At 39.8% G+C, this 20403-nt stretch overlaps 1 protein-coding gene across 1 annotated transcript in view; it reads right to left on the reverse strand.

Moving 5' to 3' along the window:
- astn1 (astrotactin 1) overlaps positions 1-20403 on the reverse strand; it is a 305771-nt gene that overhangs the window by 184358 nt on the left and 101010 nt on the right. The window contains exons 9-12 of the mRNA XM_028427538.1: positions 16832-16916; positions 13986-14060; positions 10325-10462; positions 2706-2856 (exon numbers count right to left, since the gene is read on the reverse strand). Coding sequence (XP_028283339.1) covers positions 2706-2856; positions 10325-10462; positions 13986-14060; positions 16832-16916 — 449 coding nt within the window. The remainder of the gene's footprint in view (positions 1-2705; positions 2857-10324; positions 10463-13985; positions 14061-16831; positions 16917-20403) is intronic.

Below are 20403 nucleotides of genomic sequence, written 5' to 3' on the forward strand. Positions count from 1 at the left end.
AATTCCTGAGATAGATTCCTGCTTCATTTGTGCTTATAGTGCAGCTTAGTGAACATTAAGAAACACTGGGAAAGGAGAAATATTAAGGGTCAGTGCTGTTGGTGATTACATACATTTACTCTTTGCCCAAAAAGGTTCCTAAAGACATTACAGCACAGCACGCACCAAGGGATAAAAATAAAACAGGACAGTAAATAATTAATAGAATACAAAAGGAGAGTCTCATGACACCTCAAAGTGTTGGAAAGAAATCTTTTCACTGGTTCTCTCTGGATCCATGTGAGACTAATTTCAGAGAGAAGAAACTGGATTTTTTTTTTTTTTCCGGTTGCTTTTGGCAAAGATTTGCAACACGCAGCAACATAAAGAAGCCTTCTCCTGCTAAATGCAAGCTGTTATTCAAATGGTCCAGTAATTACAAACAACATGTAAAGTGCTTTTCTTATATGTTCTCACATGAGGTAAATGCATGAAAAATATTGAATGTCTTCACTAATCAAAATGTAATCAAATGCCCACAAGACTTCAAAGCTCCGGCTCAAAGCATCCACCCTGTCATCTCTTGATGCAACATGGAAATTGGATGGAGATTTCTCAACTCCACATTCCAGTGTAATATTGTTGCAACCCGCAGGTCCTTTGAATCCTTTGAATGTAGATTGTGAGCATTACCCACCTGTCCTCATATGTGAGATGTGTGACAGACTTTGATAACTGAATCGTAGCAGCCTGACCATCGTGTGGAAGCAGCACGCTCATACATTTATAATAGGGTCTAATTGCTTGAGGAGGAGATTTATTCTTTCTGTTCAGTAGGTTTGTGACATTTAAAAGAAGAAGAAGATAAATGCAAACATTTGTTTTTGAAAGGCATAAGCCTTAGAAAGACCCAGAAGCTTAATTACATTAAGTAAACGTTTAAAGTTTATATCAAAGACAGCTCTTGGTATTCAGTGAGGTAGAAATGAACGACAATAAGTCAAAACAGAAGCTCTGTATCTCACAAAGAGCGTTGTAGTGAAGGCTGAATTCACAGCTCAGAGTGAGAACAATACACATCTACACTTAGAGCCACTGAGAGAAAAGGCACTGGAACTTAAGACCTGAGTGAAACCTTGCAACTAAGGATTTCCATTTGTTCAGTGCAGACAATCAGAATCAATCTGTGAACTTCTCTCAGACTCCAAAAATAAATAAATGAAAATGCTAAGATGTGTCGCCCCACTCTCTCTGTGCGAGAAACAGAGAGAGCGCTGATTAGTTATTTTATGCAGCAAATATTTTTGGTTCTGCTTGTCTAGGTAAATAACTGCTGCCACCTGCTGGATGTATTTCCTCACAAGGGCACGGAACGTACATGTATCTGCTGGCTGTAGTCTTTGCTCAGTGTTCATTCCTTCTATTTTGTGTCCCATGTACAGGCGACTTCAGGCCTCTGTTGCAGCTGGTTCTTTGATGTTAGTCCACACTTTGTTTTGCATGCCACTGCTGCTACTGTCAAGAACATTGGGTCACAGTCTTCCCCTTTTACTATTGGTGTACCTCAAGGTTTGTTTTAGGGCCCTCGGTTATTCATTATTTTGCCTCTAATACTATTCCAATACTACTCTTTGGAACTTTGATGGAACTTTGATTTAACCCAGGTCCTTCCGTGCCATAAGATTAATATAATAATTTTGTGGGATTGTATATCTTATGATTGTTTGTAGATTTTATTGTGCTTGATGCTTAGAATGTATTATCAGTGCGATTACTTTATTACTGCATTTTGCTGCAGTGAAAGTTCTCTCTCTCTCTCTCTCTCTCTCTCTCTCTAAACCAGTTCCAATCTTCATTTCAGAATATTACAGCTCACTTGTTTTTAGCCTCAAGTCATGGCCTTCATGATTAAAGTGAGATGGTGAAGGCAGCCACCAATAAATGCACACAGCATGTGTTTTCCATGATGCTCAACTGAATATCAGCTCCTCTCTTCAAATGTTTACTGTGCTACAAATAAACACATAAATAATGTCTGAGCACTAATCTACATAAAAAAATTGTTTTCCTATTAAAAACATATGACAATCTGCTTGAGATGCATTACAAGAGATAAGCACATTGGATTGACTAAACAGCATCTTCTACCTGAAAGGCTCTACTCAAGTGCATCAAAGTACTTGGAAAGAAATTAAATTGTTAAGGAGGGGATGGTGCCTGACAGCTTATCAATAAGGCGGGAGGGGGGGTTAGGAGAAGCAAAACATTAGCAGACGGCGCTAAGATTCTGCAAATAACAAGAACGGAACTGCTGTAGTCCCTGACAGATGGAGAAGAAAACAAACTTGGCTGCTACATTTCCTGGTTGCTAAGCACCACCTGGAGGTAACGAATGTCTTGTGGGCCTAAGAGGTGTACGAGACAAGAGGCTAAGTCAAACTGCCCACTCAGAAACATTAGAGAGTGCAGGACTGCTGCTTGTCCTTGACGTGGGTCACTGAGGCCTGCAGATATGTCCATGAATATTTATACAGGTGGACAGACAGTAATGACCACAACAAGATATCAAGATGTTCATAAAACATTGGAATATTAACCAGCAGTGAGGTGAGGTGTATGTGGAAATGACCCCGAGAGGAAAAAAAATGTACAGTGTTTTGCTCTTATCAACTAAACATGGATGTGTGCAGACCGTACAACAGACTGTAAAAAGAAAGCGGACTCACCACACATCCGGTGGAATCCAGCTTCCGGTCAGCGATGCAGCGAAAGTTGCGGCTGCAGCCTCCATTGTCTTTGGTGCAGTCTCTGACGGGTCCAAAAGAGTCCAGGAGAACCTCCAAGGAGTCAAAGGACGAACTGATCATCAATTCCTCTCTGTAAAGACAGAAGCAATGGTCAACAAAGATGTACGGCAGACTGACCTGTGGGTGACTTAATGGAAAGTTGCTGTCCGTTTTTTTACATAGCTAATAGCTAAAATACAATTGGAGTTTTAGAATTTCCACCACTTTCTTTGGGGAATATTAGCCTAACTAGGGGTTTAAACCACTAAAGATCTGCAAAAATATCTTGTCAGTAAGTACTTGGTAAATAATTACATTTTAAATATAGTGATAGGAGTTTATAGTGATCAGTGAGTGTAGATGTGCAACACTTCAACCTTCTGTTTTGCATGACACCGGGCTCTCTGTTAAACGTAATAGATATCCGTTTTCATGAATTACAAATGCCTGCATGTTTAATTCATTCTGTGTAATCATCATGAGAAAAGCTATAACTTTTTACAGCACAATTGCAATGCAAAGTAGCAGACTTGCAAGATAAAGCACACCATGCTCTAACCTTGCTCTGAGCAGGCGCTTTGTGTTACTATGGGTTTCTTCTCCTTTTTTTTTTTTTTCCTTGTGAACCTCTTGCAAGGTCAATAACCAGATCATACCCAGAAGGACAAGAGTATAAGTACCTGAGAATGGTGAAGATGAAGAACAAAGCAGTTTCCTCACAGAGTCTAAATCACAGCGCTATTTCTGCTGCTGATGATAAACAAGAACTCGTGTAATAGCATTGCCATGAACCTCGCCTGAGTAAAGAGAGTGATGACCTCTCCGGCACACACAAAAAATATTTGGTTTCCAACTCCCTGCACTCCCCCCTGCTTCCTCTGTGAGAGAAGACAGCGAGCTTCCTTCCCTTTCACAGTCAACTTGATGTTATCTTATAAACCAATTTTTCTATTATAATTGCCCATTGCTTTGTTGTCATTTATTCAGAGGGGACATATTGAACAGAGCCCCTGAAGATGATGAAACTCACAGCAAGTGTGAATGTTAAATGATTTTGGAACCCTAATTATAGTCACAACACATCCGCACACTATGTGTGCAACACAATTTAACATTAAATATCCCACAAGAGAAAAAAAAAAGGTTCAAAGCCCTGTTGGTGACTCTTTGAGGTTACTGCAACATTCATTACATCCTAAAATATCAAAGGGCTTGACAGGTTGATCATCACAGTGACCAGTCTTGCTGTTCTTAGAACTTTACCACCAGGTGAAACTACAAAAAACACAGTGGAGCAGAAACTCTTTATTCCTTTTGGGAGCCAAGTATAATTTATGGCAGTTTTCAAAATGAAGGAGGCACAAGAAAAAAGCATGCAAATATCCAAATGTACATAATCTCTTATACTGCAGAAATGCATAACACTCAACAAAACACGTTTGAGCTTCCTCTACTTTGATTTTGTAGCTCTGCTGAATGTGGATATTTCAGAAAATGATGCATAACTAACTATAGTGACAATAATCTAAAATCTCCTCATAATAGTAGACAATATATCAGTAAACTTATTATCACACTAAAAAATTACAGTATTTTTTTAAAGTATTTTTTTTATGAATGATAATTTTTCATTAAAAAAAAAACATTGCGCAGAATTAGTTATTCCCTGAAATTAGATACTATTTGCCAATCCTGGAAAACTGATATGTTTATAGCCTCATTCAGTTATGATACTCCCATAGGAAGATCTGTTCCTCTGAGAAGCAGAGCTGGACTTTGCACCTGCTGCACAGCATGCTGGTGTAGCCTTTACCATAAAGTCTGTACTATCCTCTATTATATCTCATAGGGAAATGTCCAATTATTTCCTTGCATACTTCTCTTGGTGGGTGCACATTTGAAATGTTGCCTCAGAGAACTGGACTGGACTCCACAAGTCCAGTTACCTCACTTCAACCTTTTGAACATTAGCGATGTTCTGACCCTTTTAGATGGCCTCATTGATCATTTTTTAAAGTTAAATCTCTCATGCTATATGAGCCTTTAGACACCCACCTCCCTGAATCACCTCGTTATCACCTCCCCCCATTCAGGAAACAGAGATCTGGGCAAAACATCATAGAGTATTAGTAGTATATTTTTAATAATGCTACAGGAATGTATGAATATTTCCTAAAATAGATAATATATATATCACTTTATTCGTATTTTATACAGTCACAAAATCCATGGTGCTATACCTATATATAACTATACCTATTTACACAATCTATCATCCAACTACATTGTAAACCTGAACAATAGAACCCACTAGTAATGTTAATGTGGCTTTAAAGAGAAAAAAATGCTTAGTTTTATTTTTGTAAGGTTAAATGTGACAGTGTAATATTACACCAGTGGGGCTCTGGGGGTTTAACAATTTAATTAAACGCCTAAAAAAATCTAATTAATTAAATCCTCCATATCAACCAGAAAAGAAAGGTAAAAGGACAACACTCCCATATACAGCACAATTTGTGCACATATGAATGAGCAACGAGAAATACCTAATGTAACATTTTGGACTGAGACTGCCCTAAGCATCAATTACAGACACCATGAAAGACAGCGTAACAATGGAAGGGTTAGATGTGAATGCCTACCAAAACAAGCAATATAAAGACCCATTCATTCAGCAGTCATACCCTGCAATTGACTGGTATTTGCGAGTTATTCATTCTCAGAGGTCAACATTTCCATTTACAACGAACCAAACAAAAAGGAATCCTGAAAATAACCACTCTGTTGATATTCTGATGATAGAAGATGTAAACCTGTCTCACACAAAAACACACATTCATAAGGCCCATAAAAGATGGAAAACATCTTCAGGTAATACCACAATATAGCACTAATAAAAAACCTGCTGTGGAACTAGCTAATGAAGAGAAGAAGATCAGCATCGCTATTTATCTGTTTGCAAGGGAGCAAGACGGAGTGACAAGTGATTATCAAACACAAGGCACCAAAAGCAGCAGTAAATCAACAGCTTCAAGAAGGTGTTAACAGTGTTTCCTTTTGGCCCCTTGGGGAAGGCTGAAGAGAGCGTTCATCAGATCATAGATCAGAGGGAAATGAGTTATTTACACAACATCTTGAAGGAAGCTGCCAAATGAAAATGAAATGTTGAAAAAAGAGGAGTGGGGACTGAAGTGTGTAAACACGGAGTGTAGGGGGTAGGAAACTGCAAAACTGAATACATTTTCAAAAAATGTGAGGCATGAGAGCACAGCAGTTTGGAACTGTTGTAAGTGAACAGAAGCAATGCCTCTGAGGAGTTAAAACACTCTGTAACTGCTGTTGTTTCGACAAAGAAGTGGAGGACATTTTGAACAACAAGGCTGGACTATAATCAAATCACACAATAATGTAACATTTCAGATTTCATTTCATGAGTTTTTTTTCCTGCCTCTGTCTTTAAAGACATGCCACAGCCTTCCTAATATATATCATGCTCACTACAATGAAAAAACCCAGCTCATCTGCACCAGAAAATCCAGTTGTGGTTGTAAGTGGACCCAAATAGTCGGAGTTCATGTAGCTGTAAGTCCTCTTGCTGTTGTACCATAATCTGATGCTCCAGATGATCTGGAAGGTTCACTGAATAGCAGTAAAAAATCTTAAGCATGTGAATCGTCTGTTAATACAGTAGAAAATCGATCAGCTAAACACTGCAAAACAGGAAATACACCAAGCTAATACAAATCTCTGAAAGCTAGCAAGTAGCATGTTAATCTATGATTCATGATGTTATTGTAAAATACGTCCATCAGATGATCAAAAGATCGCTCCTTCAGATTGTTTGCAAAGGCCACTGTCACATCCAAAACACACCAAGTATCACTAACACTCCCTCAAACAGTGTCCATTGGTTCAGACGACTGATGGATCAGCTGCAGTTACATAGGCTGGAGCCTGGAACCAGCAGATATAATCTTAGGTCAGGCTGGGACTCACAGAGGCATGCTGCAGATGTGGATGTTGTCTCATTGTGGCATCACTTCTTATTCCCACATTGTAAACTAAAGGGGTCTGTTGTCCTTCTGTTGACCAGCAAGGCAAAACTGCACCTTATAAAATCTTAACTACAGCTACTACAGGTGCTGAAATTATCCAGTGATTACTGAGCTATGTCTTCCTGTATATGATACCTACACGACTGCTGAGGCCGGGAATATCAGTCAGTCTGTAACATGCTGTATGCAGCTGGAGATATTCTTCATCAGCATGTTACCTTTGACCTCTGTCTTTCACAGGCTGCGAGTATTAATTTGTCTGGTACTGTTCTGAGAACGCAGCTGGAGCCTGCAGACGCACCTGTGTGAAGGTTTTTATGTGGCATACGTATTTAGAGATTAACCACAAAGACCACCTCAGACTCTGATGAGACGAGTCAAACGGCTCTAACACTATTACTAAAACAAATCATTGTGTTGTGAAAATTAATCAGCCTCAGTGAAGCACAAATTATTCTAATAAAGTTGTGTCCTCTCCCCAGTGCATTTCAATCTCTTCAGGCACTGTCTCACTTCATGTTTTCCACTTTCATTTCATGGCCATTCGCCTGCAGTGTAAATACTCATGCAAAATATAGAACCATAATGTGATTTCCATTATCTCAAACTGTGCGTTTCATGAACTGTCAATCATTGCTGGTGCCCCCTTGCTCTTAAGTCTGCTCGCAATCATCAGTACGTCTTTTTTTGAACGTTGAAACTTCATCTATAGGAACATTATGCCCTCTGCACTCAGTAAAGGATCAATACAATCAGCAGCATTACCGAGGATACATGCAGCAAAGATCAATATGTTGTTCTGCAGACCCAAAATATACCACACCATAGGCTGAATATACACTACCAGATATACCTGTATTGGTGACAGAAAAGTGTTCACCCAAATGCTCTGAAAAAGTAATCTTCATCTAGACACCCTTTGCTGAAACCCATTAATCAAAGATTACCGACACTCTGCCAACACAAAGTCTGTGAGGAATGGCGGCGGCTGCGGCGCTCTTTTAAATGATACTTGACACTTGAAGCGCAGAGGGTCAGTGCATTCTGGTGAGAAATGACAATGGATGTGCAATTTGATATATTATATTACATAAAAGGCGCCACAGGTGCGGCTAATGTGTTACTTTGAATAGCCTTAACATTATCAAGTTATTATAAGTCACTCATTCTGTTTGATGGAACCTGCAGGTGGTTCTCCATGACTAGGTTTTACTTATAAAAGTAGAAATAAACTCATAAGCTGAACAAAATAACAGTATGAGCTGTATAGCTAGGGGTCAGTTTCTAACATAGGCTGTACTTAAACTTGATATTTTGACTGTATAAGTGTGTTCATATTGACAAATATGGCTCTCAGCAGAGACCTATGAGCACCAGGGTGCATATTTATCTGGTGTGTTTATGATCGTCACATGGACGTTAACCTTAAATAGTCACCATTTTGGCTCACACCTTATAAATGTTACTTAAAACATGTTTCTGCAAAGTGCTAATGCTACTATTAGCTCTGTAAATTAACCACTTGTTGCCAACTTCTTTCAGGCGAGTGTTCAGTCTGTTGGACCACAGTCTGCGCAAGAAAATACACAACAGTATAAAGACCCTGAAAGTGTATTAAAAACCATTGCATCAACCACTGGTTTGTAAATTCCCATTTTGATGCCTTGATGCTTTTAATTTCAGCACTGGCTATAATTTGATCCTGAAGTAACATTTGGGGACAAGAGCAGGCTGTGGAAGGGAGAGAGGAGCGGATCTGACTGAAAGCAAGGCCACTGTGAGAACACCGCCACCGCTTCATGCTTGGCTCCACCCTACATGTATGAAGCCGGTGCCAACAACGTCCATAAAGTTTATATTTCAGTGCTGATGTTATTTTAAGCGCATGTTAAACACTATGTATGACACTGATGATTACATAAGATATCAAGGCCTTTCATACCCATCAAAACACTTTGTTCCAGACTGCAATATTTCAACCTAATTAACAGACTCTTGTCTCTAGTGACCTGACCTGGAAATGAAAAACGTCTGATTTATTAAGAAGACAACCTGAGAAAATCAAACTACAGTGTAATGGGGTTGGACAAAATGACCTAAAAGTAGATGTTTCTGCAAAACTCAGCAATCTCAAAAAATATATAATGCTGACTCTGTGAGTGGCCTTGTACATCCCTTTAAATAATTAGCCTGAGAAAAAAAAAAACACAGATCACTGGAGGTATTGTTCAGTGCTGACAACCACATAAAACCCTCTCCATCTAATCAGCTCCTTTTTATGGTTACATTAGGACACACACTTTACATCCAAGGCTTTGAAAAGGACCTCCTTGACTGGCTACTGTACATGCTAATGAGAAGAAATGATGGGGATCTGCATCTGAGCAAGACTAATTTTACCTGACATCATTATCACAGGGCAAACAACCACTGGCAATTTAGGCCAGGATCCAAGACTGCTGTGCTCACTGACTTGTTGTTGGTTTAGGTTTCAGCACGCACTAAAGGACCATTCTCACTACTCGTTACACAGACCTATCTATTCTGTTTGCATGGACCGTATTTAACAACATATTGCTGTCAAAGTCATATTAGCTCATAATGCTGTTGACCAATGCCATCTTGTTTCTGAGATGACAGTTACATTCAATATATTAATGTGGGTTTCTACACTTCAGTGGAGGTTTTTGTTCGGGAAGCTACAGCATGTAGACATGGGCGCCAGATTCTGCTGCATATTCATTTCTGCCTGTATTTCAGACAGACAAAAACTAAAAACAACTTTAATCAAAACACATCTGGCAATTAACATCGCTAAACACGGTGAGTCATTTTAATTACCTGTAATATGGTTGTTAGTTGTGGAAAAAAACCACCACCATGGGAGACAGGGAGTGTACGTTTTGATAACATTAGCACCATTTCTCATGTGTCATTGGGGCACCAACGCAGGCCTACATACATAACACCCCGACACATATAGTGTAGTGTCATGCAGGAAAGTCTGAGCAGGGAGATTAGTCACTGCACACAGAAGTGATTGTCTTTGGGGTTATGAACCATTTAACAATCAAACTGCTCGTGGCTTTGAATCTAGAATTGCAAAATAGTTCTTTCCTTTTACTCTTTTTTCACGCTGGTATGTCTTCTTCTTCGTAACTGATTTCAGGGTTAGAGCTCGGGGTGATATTACCCTCTTAATCATGACCGTAAGACACCTGCATCAACCTTACAGGCTGATTAAAACTCTGTGTCACATCAGAAGAAAACTGTATTTTTACTATTATTATTCTCTACAGCTTCAGCCGTGACAATAAAAAGTTCTGATGGAGCAATGAAAAGAAACTTCTTGAGGTTCTTCTCAGCTCGGTGCTGCTCTCAGCAAAACGCTTCCCTGCTTCACTAGCTGATCAAACCTTTTATGTCATCGGGCTGAGCTTCTATTGTCATGTCTCTGAGAGAAACGATGAGCTAAAGTGGTACGGGGGGGTAAATGTCTCTCACCTTACGTCTACCGCGTCCTCCATGACCGTCATGTCCGTCTTGCATTTGGCTGACGGGTTGATGGCGAGCTCAGCAGGGGGGATGACAAAGCTTTTACTCAGTGGCAGCCACATTCCTTCTCCTAAGGTGTATGTGAATCTGCAGGAGGACAAAGGCACACAAGACATGTAAGGTTAGAGGTTTATGGTGATACAATGCAGGACAAACAAGGTCAAGCCTGAAATTTCAGAACAGGACATTAGTGTGGTATGCGAAGAAGACTAGTTTTGACTGGTGGGATTTTAAACCCTACTCTTCATCACAGAGGTCTAAATGAGGAACACTGCTCCAGCTGGACGTCTTCTTTGATTTCTGATTGAAAGTCAGGAGTCTGATTAGTGTTGACAGGGGCTGACCTCTGGACTCCTGTGCAGTGTATGTCAGCCCAGGACAGATGTGTAGAGTGGCAGTGCAGATTTTAACTGATTGTATATATTCTGAACTTCACAAGATGAAAAGCATCTTGTGAAGTTCTGGCAACAACACAGCTATGTCTTAAAACGTTTATGTCTTTATAATGTCACTTACTAATTTACATACATCAATTTGACACTAGCTGCACCATAGCATCCAAATCAATTTACCTTTACTGTCATTATACACAGTGATCCAGAAATGACCCAAGTAACACTAATCGGGTTTCTCAGGCATGGTGGAATATTTGTGTCATCCAAAACATGCAATAGTGCAACCCAACAATACAGGGCAGCAGTAGGTGACTGCAGAATTCATGCCTAGGATAAAACACTAATCAGGAGCTTATTAAGGATAGCCAGCACTGTGTCAGTATGAGATTACGGAAAAAAGGAAGAGCAGCAGACTCTCAGACAGCCAGACTTTTAGTCCCTTAGTGTATGATTCAAGCTCTAAAAGCCCTGCACACTGAACTTCCCATTATGTAACTTGAAAGCATCTTTCATCAGACCTTCCCCGTCTTATTAATGTCTTTGGAATCCAACATCCTAAGTGTGTAGCACAGTCCTGTATACATTTGACAGTCTCTGAGACAAATTTAAGATAACCTTTGTAACATCATCAGGCCTTTTTTTCTTAGAACTTTAGAAAGCCACCAGTCTTTCTGGGCTCCACAAACAGCCACCATGTTGCATCAAAATGCTCATTTTTCAAGTTTTTCACTGCGTCAGTGATGCTGTAGAACAGCATCAGTGATGGTTGGAGGCTTTTTATTTTACCTTTCAGCAAAGTTATCCTTTCTGCATAACTCCTTCTTGAGCAGAAGGACACTGCCTGTGTGTTAATGGATGCAATGAATACCAAATAAGGAATCCTGGCAAAAAATGGGCCAATAAGAGATCCCCCCCTGAGATGAAACATGGCCATAAATCTGTAAACAACCGATGTCTGGAACAAGGGCTTTAAAACAATTCTTTATTTGTGAGTCAATGAATATCATCAATCTTTAAACACTCTGCAGACAAAATGTAATACTTCCAACTTTAAGTTAAACCATGCACGCTGATTAGCATCAAATGCATTATTAGCACTGATGAATAATGCATGCGTACTTGTTATACAAAAGACGGAGACTTGTTGATTAAATAGTTAACAACCGTTTTTATGCAGACTAAACATTTTTCCTCATTTACAATTGTGCAATTTGCATTTAATAAAATGCTAACTTAGCATAAGGAAAGGGCAGTAAATTGTGGGGAATGCATGCATTACCATTCACTTTCAGAACCGAGTGATTAAAGCACTACAGAAATGAAACACTTAATTATATCCACCCAATAATTCCTTTGTTTCTTAGTCAAAAAATGTGAGTGGATCAAAGAGCTCTTGTTCGACCATTTACTGTAAAACACTGGCAAGTTACTACAATGTAGAACTTCATTAAAATGGTAATATTTCCATATTAGTTTCTGGAAAGCTGTTGCCACCTCTCACTTCAGCAGCTCTTATGGGACTATGAACAGCAGGAGCACTGAAATTCCCTGTGATGCAGCAGTATGACGTATGTGGGTGACCACAGGACAAATTAGCAGCCACTTAACGAGCACTGCTTCATAATGGACAACTAGGGACTTGTGTGCTGCTATATGACTTATTTGGTTCACCCTAAGAGAAAGTGGAGGTGGAAAACACTAAGAGTCCCCATGAGGCAACAGTTGTTGAGTGGAAAACATGTTTGCATTCCTCAGAGATACTCCTGTTTGAATGCTGACTCTCAGCATTTATCTCCTACAACACCAAAGGAGTCTGTGTGTATCCTTGCGTATGCTTTGTTTCATTACGCTCTCTATTACACTGCGATTTTATTAGCCTCATTTACTTCTGTGTCTAATGGTAATGCAGTGTCTGCTTAAGCAAACACGATGATGGCTGCACAGCTCACAGGGTGCTCGCTGAAGTTCAAGGTCTTTTCCAGTGTCTGGAGCGGACGGGGTTGTTGGGTGAAGTTCAAAGCTAGGGACTGAAACGTTTAAATTAGGATGGATAGCTGGGTGGGTGCAATCTGAGGACAACCAGATTTTAAACTGGACGGCTGTACACTAGGAAAAAAAGGAGCCTAGTGTAGAGAAAACAAGCTAGCAGGAGATGCAATGTATCAAAGCTGTTCCTGGAGATATTTGTGTGATACCAACCTCCTGTCTGTTCCAGACATATAGACAGTGCTAACAACCACAAGAGTGTGTGCGCATGAACTGTATAGGTTTCTTTTGTTTCGCAACTCTCTTTTGTTGTTTTTGCCGCTGTACTGTCATGGAAGGAGTCAGACTTGTAATGACAGCAGTGGCACATCCTCTGTTAGATCTACCCCTTCTTGGAAAGGAACGTAGTTGTAAACACAGCTGGGAACCTCCATCACACACTAATGCCCTGCTATATGTTGTTGTGAAGGTAAACGGGGGAAATTAGTTTCCTTTCTTCTGAAGATCTATGGGATATTTTATTGTCACTTAAATCTGCTCTGGATTACTTTAAATATAAAAAACATATTATGTGTTTTGATTTCTATTTAAACACTTACAGCAACACTGATTTGGCTGCCAGTGGGCAGGCAAACAAGCTGTAGTGCAGCGCTGAGGATCTGACAAAAGGCCAATATTCACTCTCTCTTTAGGTCTGCACCAACTGCTGTGCAAAGAATCTGGCTCTTTAGAAACCTGATGATAAGCTATGTTTACCAGCATGTAGCTAACTTGTCTCTCTGATTCTTGGCGCCCGGTTGTTTACCTTTGTGTGGACTGTGTGTGTTCGGCTCTGCCGTTAGAAGTGTCGTAGGCTGTTGATTTGCACTCACCTAACTAGTGTACAGGGTCGAGCTATCTCTTCTGGATGTGGGTTAAGCATTGTGGACACGTTAGGCATTAACACATGTTTTTTTTTTTTGTCTAAAATGATCTTTTTCAGTCAGTTTCCCAAACATGCAGATTTATGATTGCTTGAAAAAAATGATGATGAATGAAAATGAGATGCTGATGGAAAATGAGGCAGCGCCGCTTTCTGACCTCTGTTAGAGAGCACCTTTTCAAACTGATATTCTCAGCTACAGAAGGCATTCTGCACATAATCAAAGCTGAATTCTAACAAGTTATTTGACTGCAGCAGCATGGAAAATGCAGTGGGATAAAACAAAGTTTTGTGAAGTTCTCCTTACCTGAAAATGCGATCAGAGGGTTGTTCTCCCATCACAAGATCAAAACCGCGCTGGAAGATGGTGTAAGGCCAGGGACTAGCATGAAAAAAGAATAGATCAGAGGAACAGATAAAAAAAAGAGGAGAGAGAATAAAACTGTGTGTTAAAATCAAAGCCAGAGGAGTGTTAAATTTTTCAGTGTACCCATCCTCCTAATCTAAACCCCTAAAATCACAAGGCGTGTTTCGGTGTCAAACTTCTGAGTCATTCCCGCCTTCCAGAGCCCCACAAATCACAAGCAGCATTACAATGTGTACTGTGTGTAAACATGCTGATTGAAAAATGTGTTCTCCAACAGCTGACGCGCAATGTGACTTTGGCTCATATCTATTTACCAGGGGAGGGGATAAGAGAGGATGACAGGATGGGAGCGAAAGGCGAGGGGAATGTAGAAGGTGATGGAGGGAGCAGACGGCGGAAAAGAGGGACAAAGAGTGAGAGCGGCACATTGAGGGGACGAGACAGATGCCAAGAGGCAGAAGTGAGAGAGAGAGAGAGGGAGAATGATGGAGATTAATGGGGAGTGGCAGCCCGGGGACTAAACAGTCTGCAAAGTGAGAGTGTACGGAGGAGAAGTGACAGCAGCCCGATGTCATTCTGAGCAAACTCCTACTCTACTGTAAGCAAAAAGAACATCGAGGAAGAGGGAAGCGGCTTCCATGCCACAGGCTGCGGTCATTAAACATTTAAGTCACCTCGGGGTGCCCACTCTGTTACACAATGACAGGGACACAGTGGGAGCAGCAGGGGAGTGAGACACAGAGGTGCACAGTTGGGTGAGCTGAAGGGAAAACTCAAATTTGAAAACCCATAGATTGAGCATGCGCCAGGGTAAGGACATGGTCAGACGGACTGTCTGTGGAATTAGCACGTAGGCAGTGTTGTTGCCTTAATCACATCATCTCTGACTATGTGGTAAAAACATTTTAAAGAGAAGAAGAACACAGTGCCAGTCCACAGCTCATAAAGAAGGCAGTCATGTATTTATTTATTCTTAAAAGGTACCCTGTGGAGTTTTCAGCCACATATGGAGCAAATATTTAAAAGCGGGTAATATGTTTTGGTATTAAAAAACTGGGAAGTTAAGATTTGTTTACAAGAAAACTCCACAGGACGCTGTTAATTACATTACTTGAGGAAGAGCAAACAGCTGCATAGATGCATACATGGCAATTTGTTATCAAAAACTAAAGACGTGTCTCATTAATGTCATCTGACGTACATTAAAATGTACATAATAAACTATGTAAATTAAATGAATATGAATTACAGAGTGTGTGACTCCTTCCAAATGTAATAAATCAAGACCATCATAAGGCTGCTTTAACCCTCTGAACACCAACCAGCATTTTTCACTGTTGTTTTTAGTCACTGTGGGCTCGTTTCACAAAGGTCAGCTGTCTGAAATATAAAGTCCTGCACCTCAATGGAAACAGCATCATGGCTAAGAATGGTGGAAACTCATTCTTTACAATATGAGAAGTTATAAAGGAAAAAAAAAACAGTTAATTGGACTGATTTTTTTTTTTTATTATTATTATTAAATAGGACCTGTGGACCAGCCAAATACTGATGAAATGATGATTTTCTTTTTGATTTGGACAGCACCTTGTTTGTTTATTTAAGCATGTTTTAACTGAAACATTGGTCTTGCATTTCCCTGCCAGCCCATTGTGGGGTTCAAGTGTTGGAATTATAGCAGGTTTGTAACACTAAACAAGTCACTTACCATAAAAAAAGGTAATCATGAGATACAGTTTTACTGCTCCTACTTTATCACATTAAAATTAAAGAGGATCTAAAAGTAAACTCGGTGCTCAGGCCCTAATAATGGAGTCATAATGCAGTAGTAGTAGAGATTACAAACACCACAGCACACCATTGTTTCCAGTATTTGTGAGGAAACTGCCCTGTAGGTCAACTCTTGTCTTCTGTGATGTGACTTGTGGTCACTCTGCGTTTGGCACCGTGGCAGCGATGTTAGCCAAATGTCAAGGACTTTTAAGACAAGCAGATGTGAACCCAATTAAGCGTTTATATGACTTCCAGGGAAGAGGGTCTGAAACAGCATTTTTTAAAGCCAAAAGATATCAAGTCATCACTTGGACTCATTAATGAAGAAATGACCTTGCGTCCAAAGAGATGGGCAGATGGAAACGGCGAGATAAGGCACCCACAAATTAACAAATTCACCACTGGCCTAAAAAATGATTTAATGGCGGAGCTGAAAGTGAGAGTATTTTAGATTGGAAGCACCCATCGTGTTTTTCCAGGACAGTCAAATCGTTCTCCACCTGAGGTACTTTACCCTCTAAGACACTAAATGTTAATATGTAAAGTGCTTTGAGATGACTTGTTACAAATACATCAAGAAGCCGAGATCAAGGGAGTCTGTCTCATCCTATACCCCTACAGACAACAGCAGCTATATGTAGGAACCATCCAATATGTAGCCCTTATCTTATTAACCCAATGATACCCCAGCACTAGTAAACAGGTGTATGAGTGTATGACACATGAGGAGGTGCAATTTTCTTGTTGCTAAGTTTGACTGCAAGGTATAATTTATTCAAATTTGCAAAGTGAGGTACACAGTTGTACTATAATAATTTATGTGCACTAATTGCCTGCTAATAAGTTCTTTTTTTCTTTATTAATGGCCAACATCACAGTCCTTTTTGATCCTGCCAAGCAAATGAATGAGTTGGTTTGATCTGTAAGAGGATTCCTTTTGTTGCTCTGCTGTTTCACTTCTGCCGTGATAATGAGCAACCGCGTGCTATCATGAGGCGATTATCATAACTCACCCCTGATTGGGCCCCCACTCACTGCGGATGCAGAGGTGCTTGTAGACGGGATCCTTCATGTAGCCATCTAAGCAAAGGCATTCTCCTGCAAACAGAGAGGTAGTTATTCAAACGGAATTATAGTCAAGCTTTATTCTTTTCTGTTTTTTTTTTTTTAAGTCCATCTGAAAACTCCCTTTGCTGCACTCCTCTTTTACTCAATCAAGCCATTTCATAGATGATGCTCTTGAGGCAGTTACAGCACTCTTAATCATCTCTCATTTTTAATGATGTAGTCGTCTTTTTTTTCCCAAGCTATTTGAGCCATATTTTGTTAAAATTTCACAGAAAAGAGCCCTCAACGTTTTTCAGCAGGAGCATGTTTCATCATTTTTTACATGCGTACAATGCAGCTGCTCTAAAAATACCAATTAATAGCCAATGGCAGCTAATGAAAGCAACGTTGCTCCCCTGTGCCTAATGCCAGTGGATGGCTTTCTGACACTTTGATAAGGACACAGTGGGGAAAAGCACACAGGCTCACTACAACACTGTTATCACAGTAAAACCGTGCTGTATGACTGCAAGTTTTTTGGTGTATGACTGGGAGTGCCCATACAAATCTAATACTATTGAAAGCACATGTTAACAACGGATAAACACACACAATGTACTAACGATATGTACAATACTTGCAGTAGCAAGTTCAAAGCAAGTTAACGTGATGCTTGTTACCTGTAAAAAAGGTTTACTGGCTAACATTAGGCAAATAAAAAACAACAGAATCACCTTTTCAACTTGTATTTTTTGTGCTTACATGTATACAGCATCTTGTTTTACAAGTGTATCTCATACTGCAGTATGTAATGTATGTTGTCATGATGAGAAATCACACAAGAACGAATCACAATGTCACAGTTTCCATTGCAAATACTGCCAGGGATAATTTTAGACAATATTTAGAGACTTGCTAAATACAAACAGAGGACCTAAAGGTGGTGCTGTAAATTGAAGCGATAAAAAAAGTCCATGTGAAAAATGTCTCCACAACTGTGCTGAGAAAATACAGAAAACCAAACCGAAAACAGAGTCTGGAAAAACAATAATAGATGGCAAATTCTGTGGTGGGTTCTGAAACCAGTCCATCTGGTCTGTCACATGCAGAGCCACTGCTTGTTTTCTCATTTGCAGGCAAATGGCAAAGAGCTTCCTTTTGTGTTTGAAAACAGCATCTTTTACACTGGACTGGGAAAGTTAACCTGCATTTGCAGCTGATATAAGGAATTAAAATGTCATTTTTAGTTATTATCAGTGAAGCAAACCAGCTTATTTGTTGTGGTACTGTGCGTGATTAGCACCAGCTGGCAGGAGAAAGGCAAAGATGGATGCTCCAACGTCCAAAAAGGGGTTGCAGTTCTTTATCTTTTCCTGTTTGTTGTTGGTATTAAAATGAATCCATGAATTGCAAAAAAAAAAAAAACTTGTTTTAGTCCAGACTTCATACTGCAGTAGACTGTTCATATGTGTGTTTTTCCATCTGATAGAAGATCGTCCTCTGCCTTAATATGAAGCAATTAGATCAGTGATTACTCTAATGAATGGATACTTGGCACTGCCATTATTAACAAAAGTAAAGCCTGCCTGGGGTTGCCATTGCCCCAAATCCATTTAGATCTTGTGCCTAAGGCAACTGCTGCTGTATTAAGATCGCATGCAGCACTGCTCATCTGTACTGCCGACAGAAGACGACCCTTAAAGTGTTCCCACACCTCAGGCTCAGGATTCCATGCAGGTTGGTTCAATATTTTAACAGCTGATTGACAAAAAAAGAGAGATTCTCTACCCTGAGCAATAGCTCTCTAATGGAAGACATATTGCCATTGTTTTGATAGGTGAAGCCTGTTAACAAAGAACAGTAAAGCATCAGCTTTTTGTTCTGCCGTCAGCTCCCAGGAGAAATGTCGGCCTTCACTTTGCTCAGTGTGATTGATGGGGCTTCACCTTTGGTTTAGAGGGTTATTCAGGGGTAAAATGTACAACATGCTCTGCTCGTGCTCAATGGGAGGCAAATGAAGAGCACAGGCCGTGGGCTTTGATACACCGCTGATAATGAAAAAGGTCAACTGTCAGTACCTGCCAGGCTTAAGGAAATCACATATTTCTGCTCAGGGTAGTTGAATAAAAAGAAAAATGACTCAGGCTGTTTGTGCTTTTAAGCCTGACTATATTTAATAGTGCGCTTGCTGTTCAAGAGAGTCTGTGTGTGCTCTTCAGAGAACAGGTACTGTAATGCTCAGGATCTAAACAGGGCTTTCAGGCAGGGCCAGAAAATCTGAAATCTACTCAAGGCAAAGTAATATAGAGCAAACACTGATTTAGTAAACAACCACACTCAAGGACAGTACCCACACTTTGTAAGGAAATGTTAAGGATACAGCTCCTATACTACTTTTTCTACTCTACCTTGTTTTATCACTTTTTTGAATCAAGACAATAATAAGTCACGATTTACTTGCTGATCTTTAGAAATATCTCACAAGTCTGCATGCTAAGTAGTTTCTTCAATGGAAGAGACTGCTACATCAAAACTGAGACTGCTAAGACAAAGTCCTAAAATGCGCCTTCCAGGTATATTCTACTGGCTTGTTTCCACAGAAAAATAGTTGAGGAAAGATGTGTATTTGATCATAATCATGTTCCATGCTCCAACATCTCTGAGCTATTTAACAGAAATTACAACTGGTCTACAAATCACCTGTTAGTAAGACGTTAAAATAAGCTCATTATGTCATCTGGTGGGCTCAAACTACACCATTTAGCCTGTTATTGACAGGATGTTGATGTGAGTGACAGATTTCCAGGACTGTGCCCGATTACGAATGCTGGGAACAGCGAGCGAGCCGCGATGTGCGACATAATCAAACAACAGCGATTTCGAATCTGGGATGCTCTGCAACTTCCTGTCAGAGCCTTGTGACATCACCTATGATGTGTTCTCTGGTATGAACATAAGGAGCAAGATGGATGCTGCTGCCTCTGTGCAGTGAAACTGGGGAAAGAGTTATGGCTTTTTGACAGGGAGCATGACAGAGCAGAGAAAAACTCCACGCTAAATGCTGGCGAGAAGTAGCAGAGGATCTACAGCAACCTGGTGAGCAGCTCATGATCATGTGGCTAATTATATATATAGAAGGGACATACTGTAGTTAGCGTACTAATGATCCTTCTGGGGATGGCCACTGTTAAAAAATAAAGAACAGTATGAGCCCAGCATTACAGTTGTTTATAAACATAGTTTATGTACATGTTCTCTTCAAACTTCATATTAAATAAACAATGTTTTTACCTGAAGCATCACCTGAACAAGAACAAGCCTCTAAAATAACTGCACGCTATGAGGCATCAGTAAATATGTAATTTCATCTCTGAAGCATCACTCCTACATTATTAACCAGTAGTAAGTAGATTATACAGGTAGTTTTGAAGGCTTTATACATAATTTATATGTGTTTATTAATTGTAATTTCATAATTAATAAATGTTCACCTTATCATTTTTTTTATCAAATATTAAATCACTTAAAAAATTGATTT

The sequence above is a fragment of the Parambassis ranga genome, chromosome 17 (genome assembly GCF_900634625.1).
Source record: "Parambassis ranga chromosome 17, fParRan2.1, whole genome shotgun sequence".
Taxonomy (NCBI): Eukaryota; Metazoa; Chordata; class Actinopteri; family Ambassidae; genus Parambassis; species Parambassis ranga.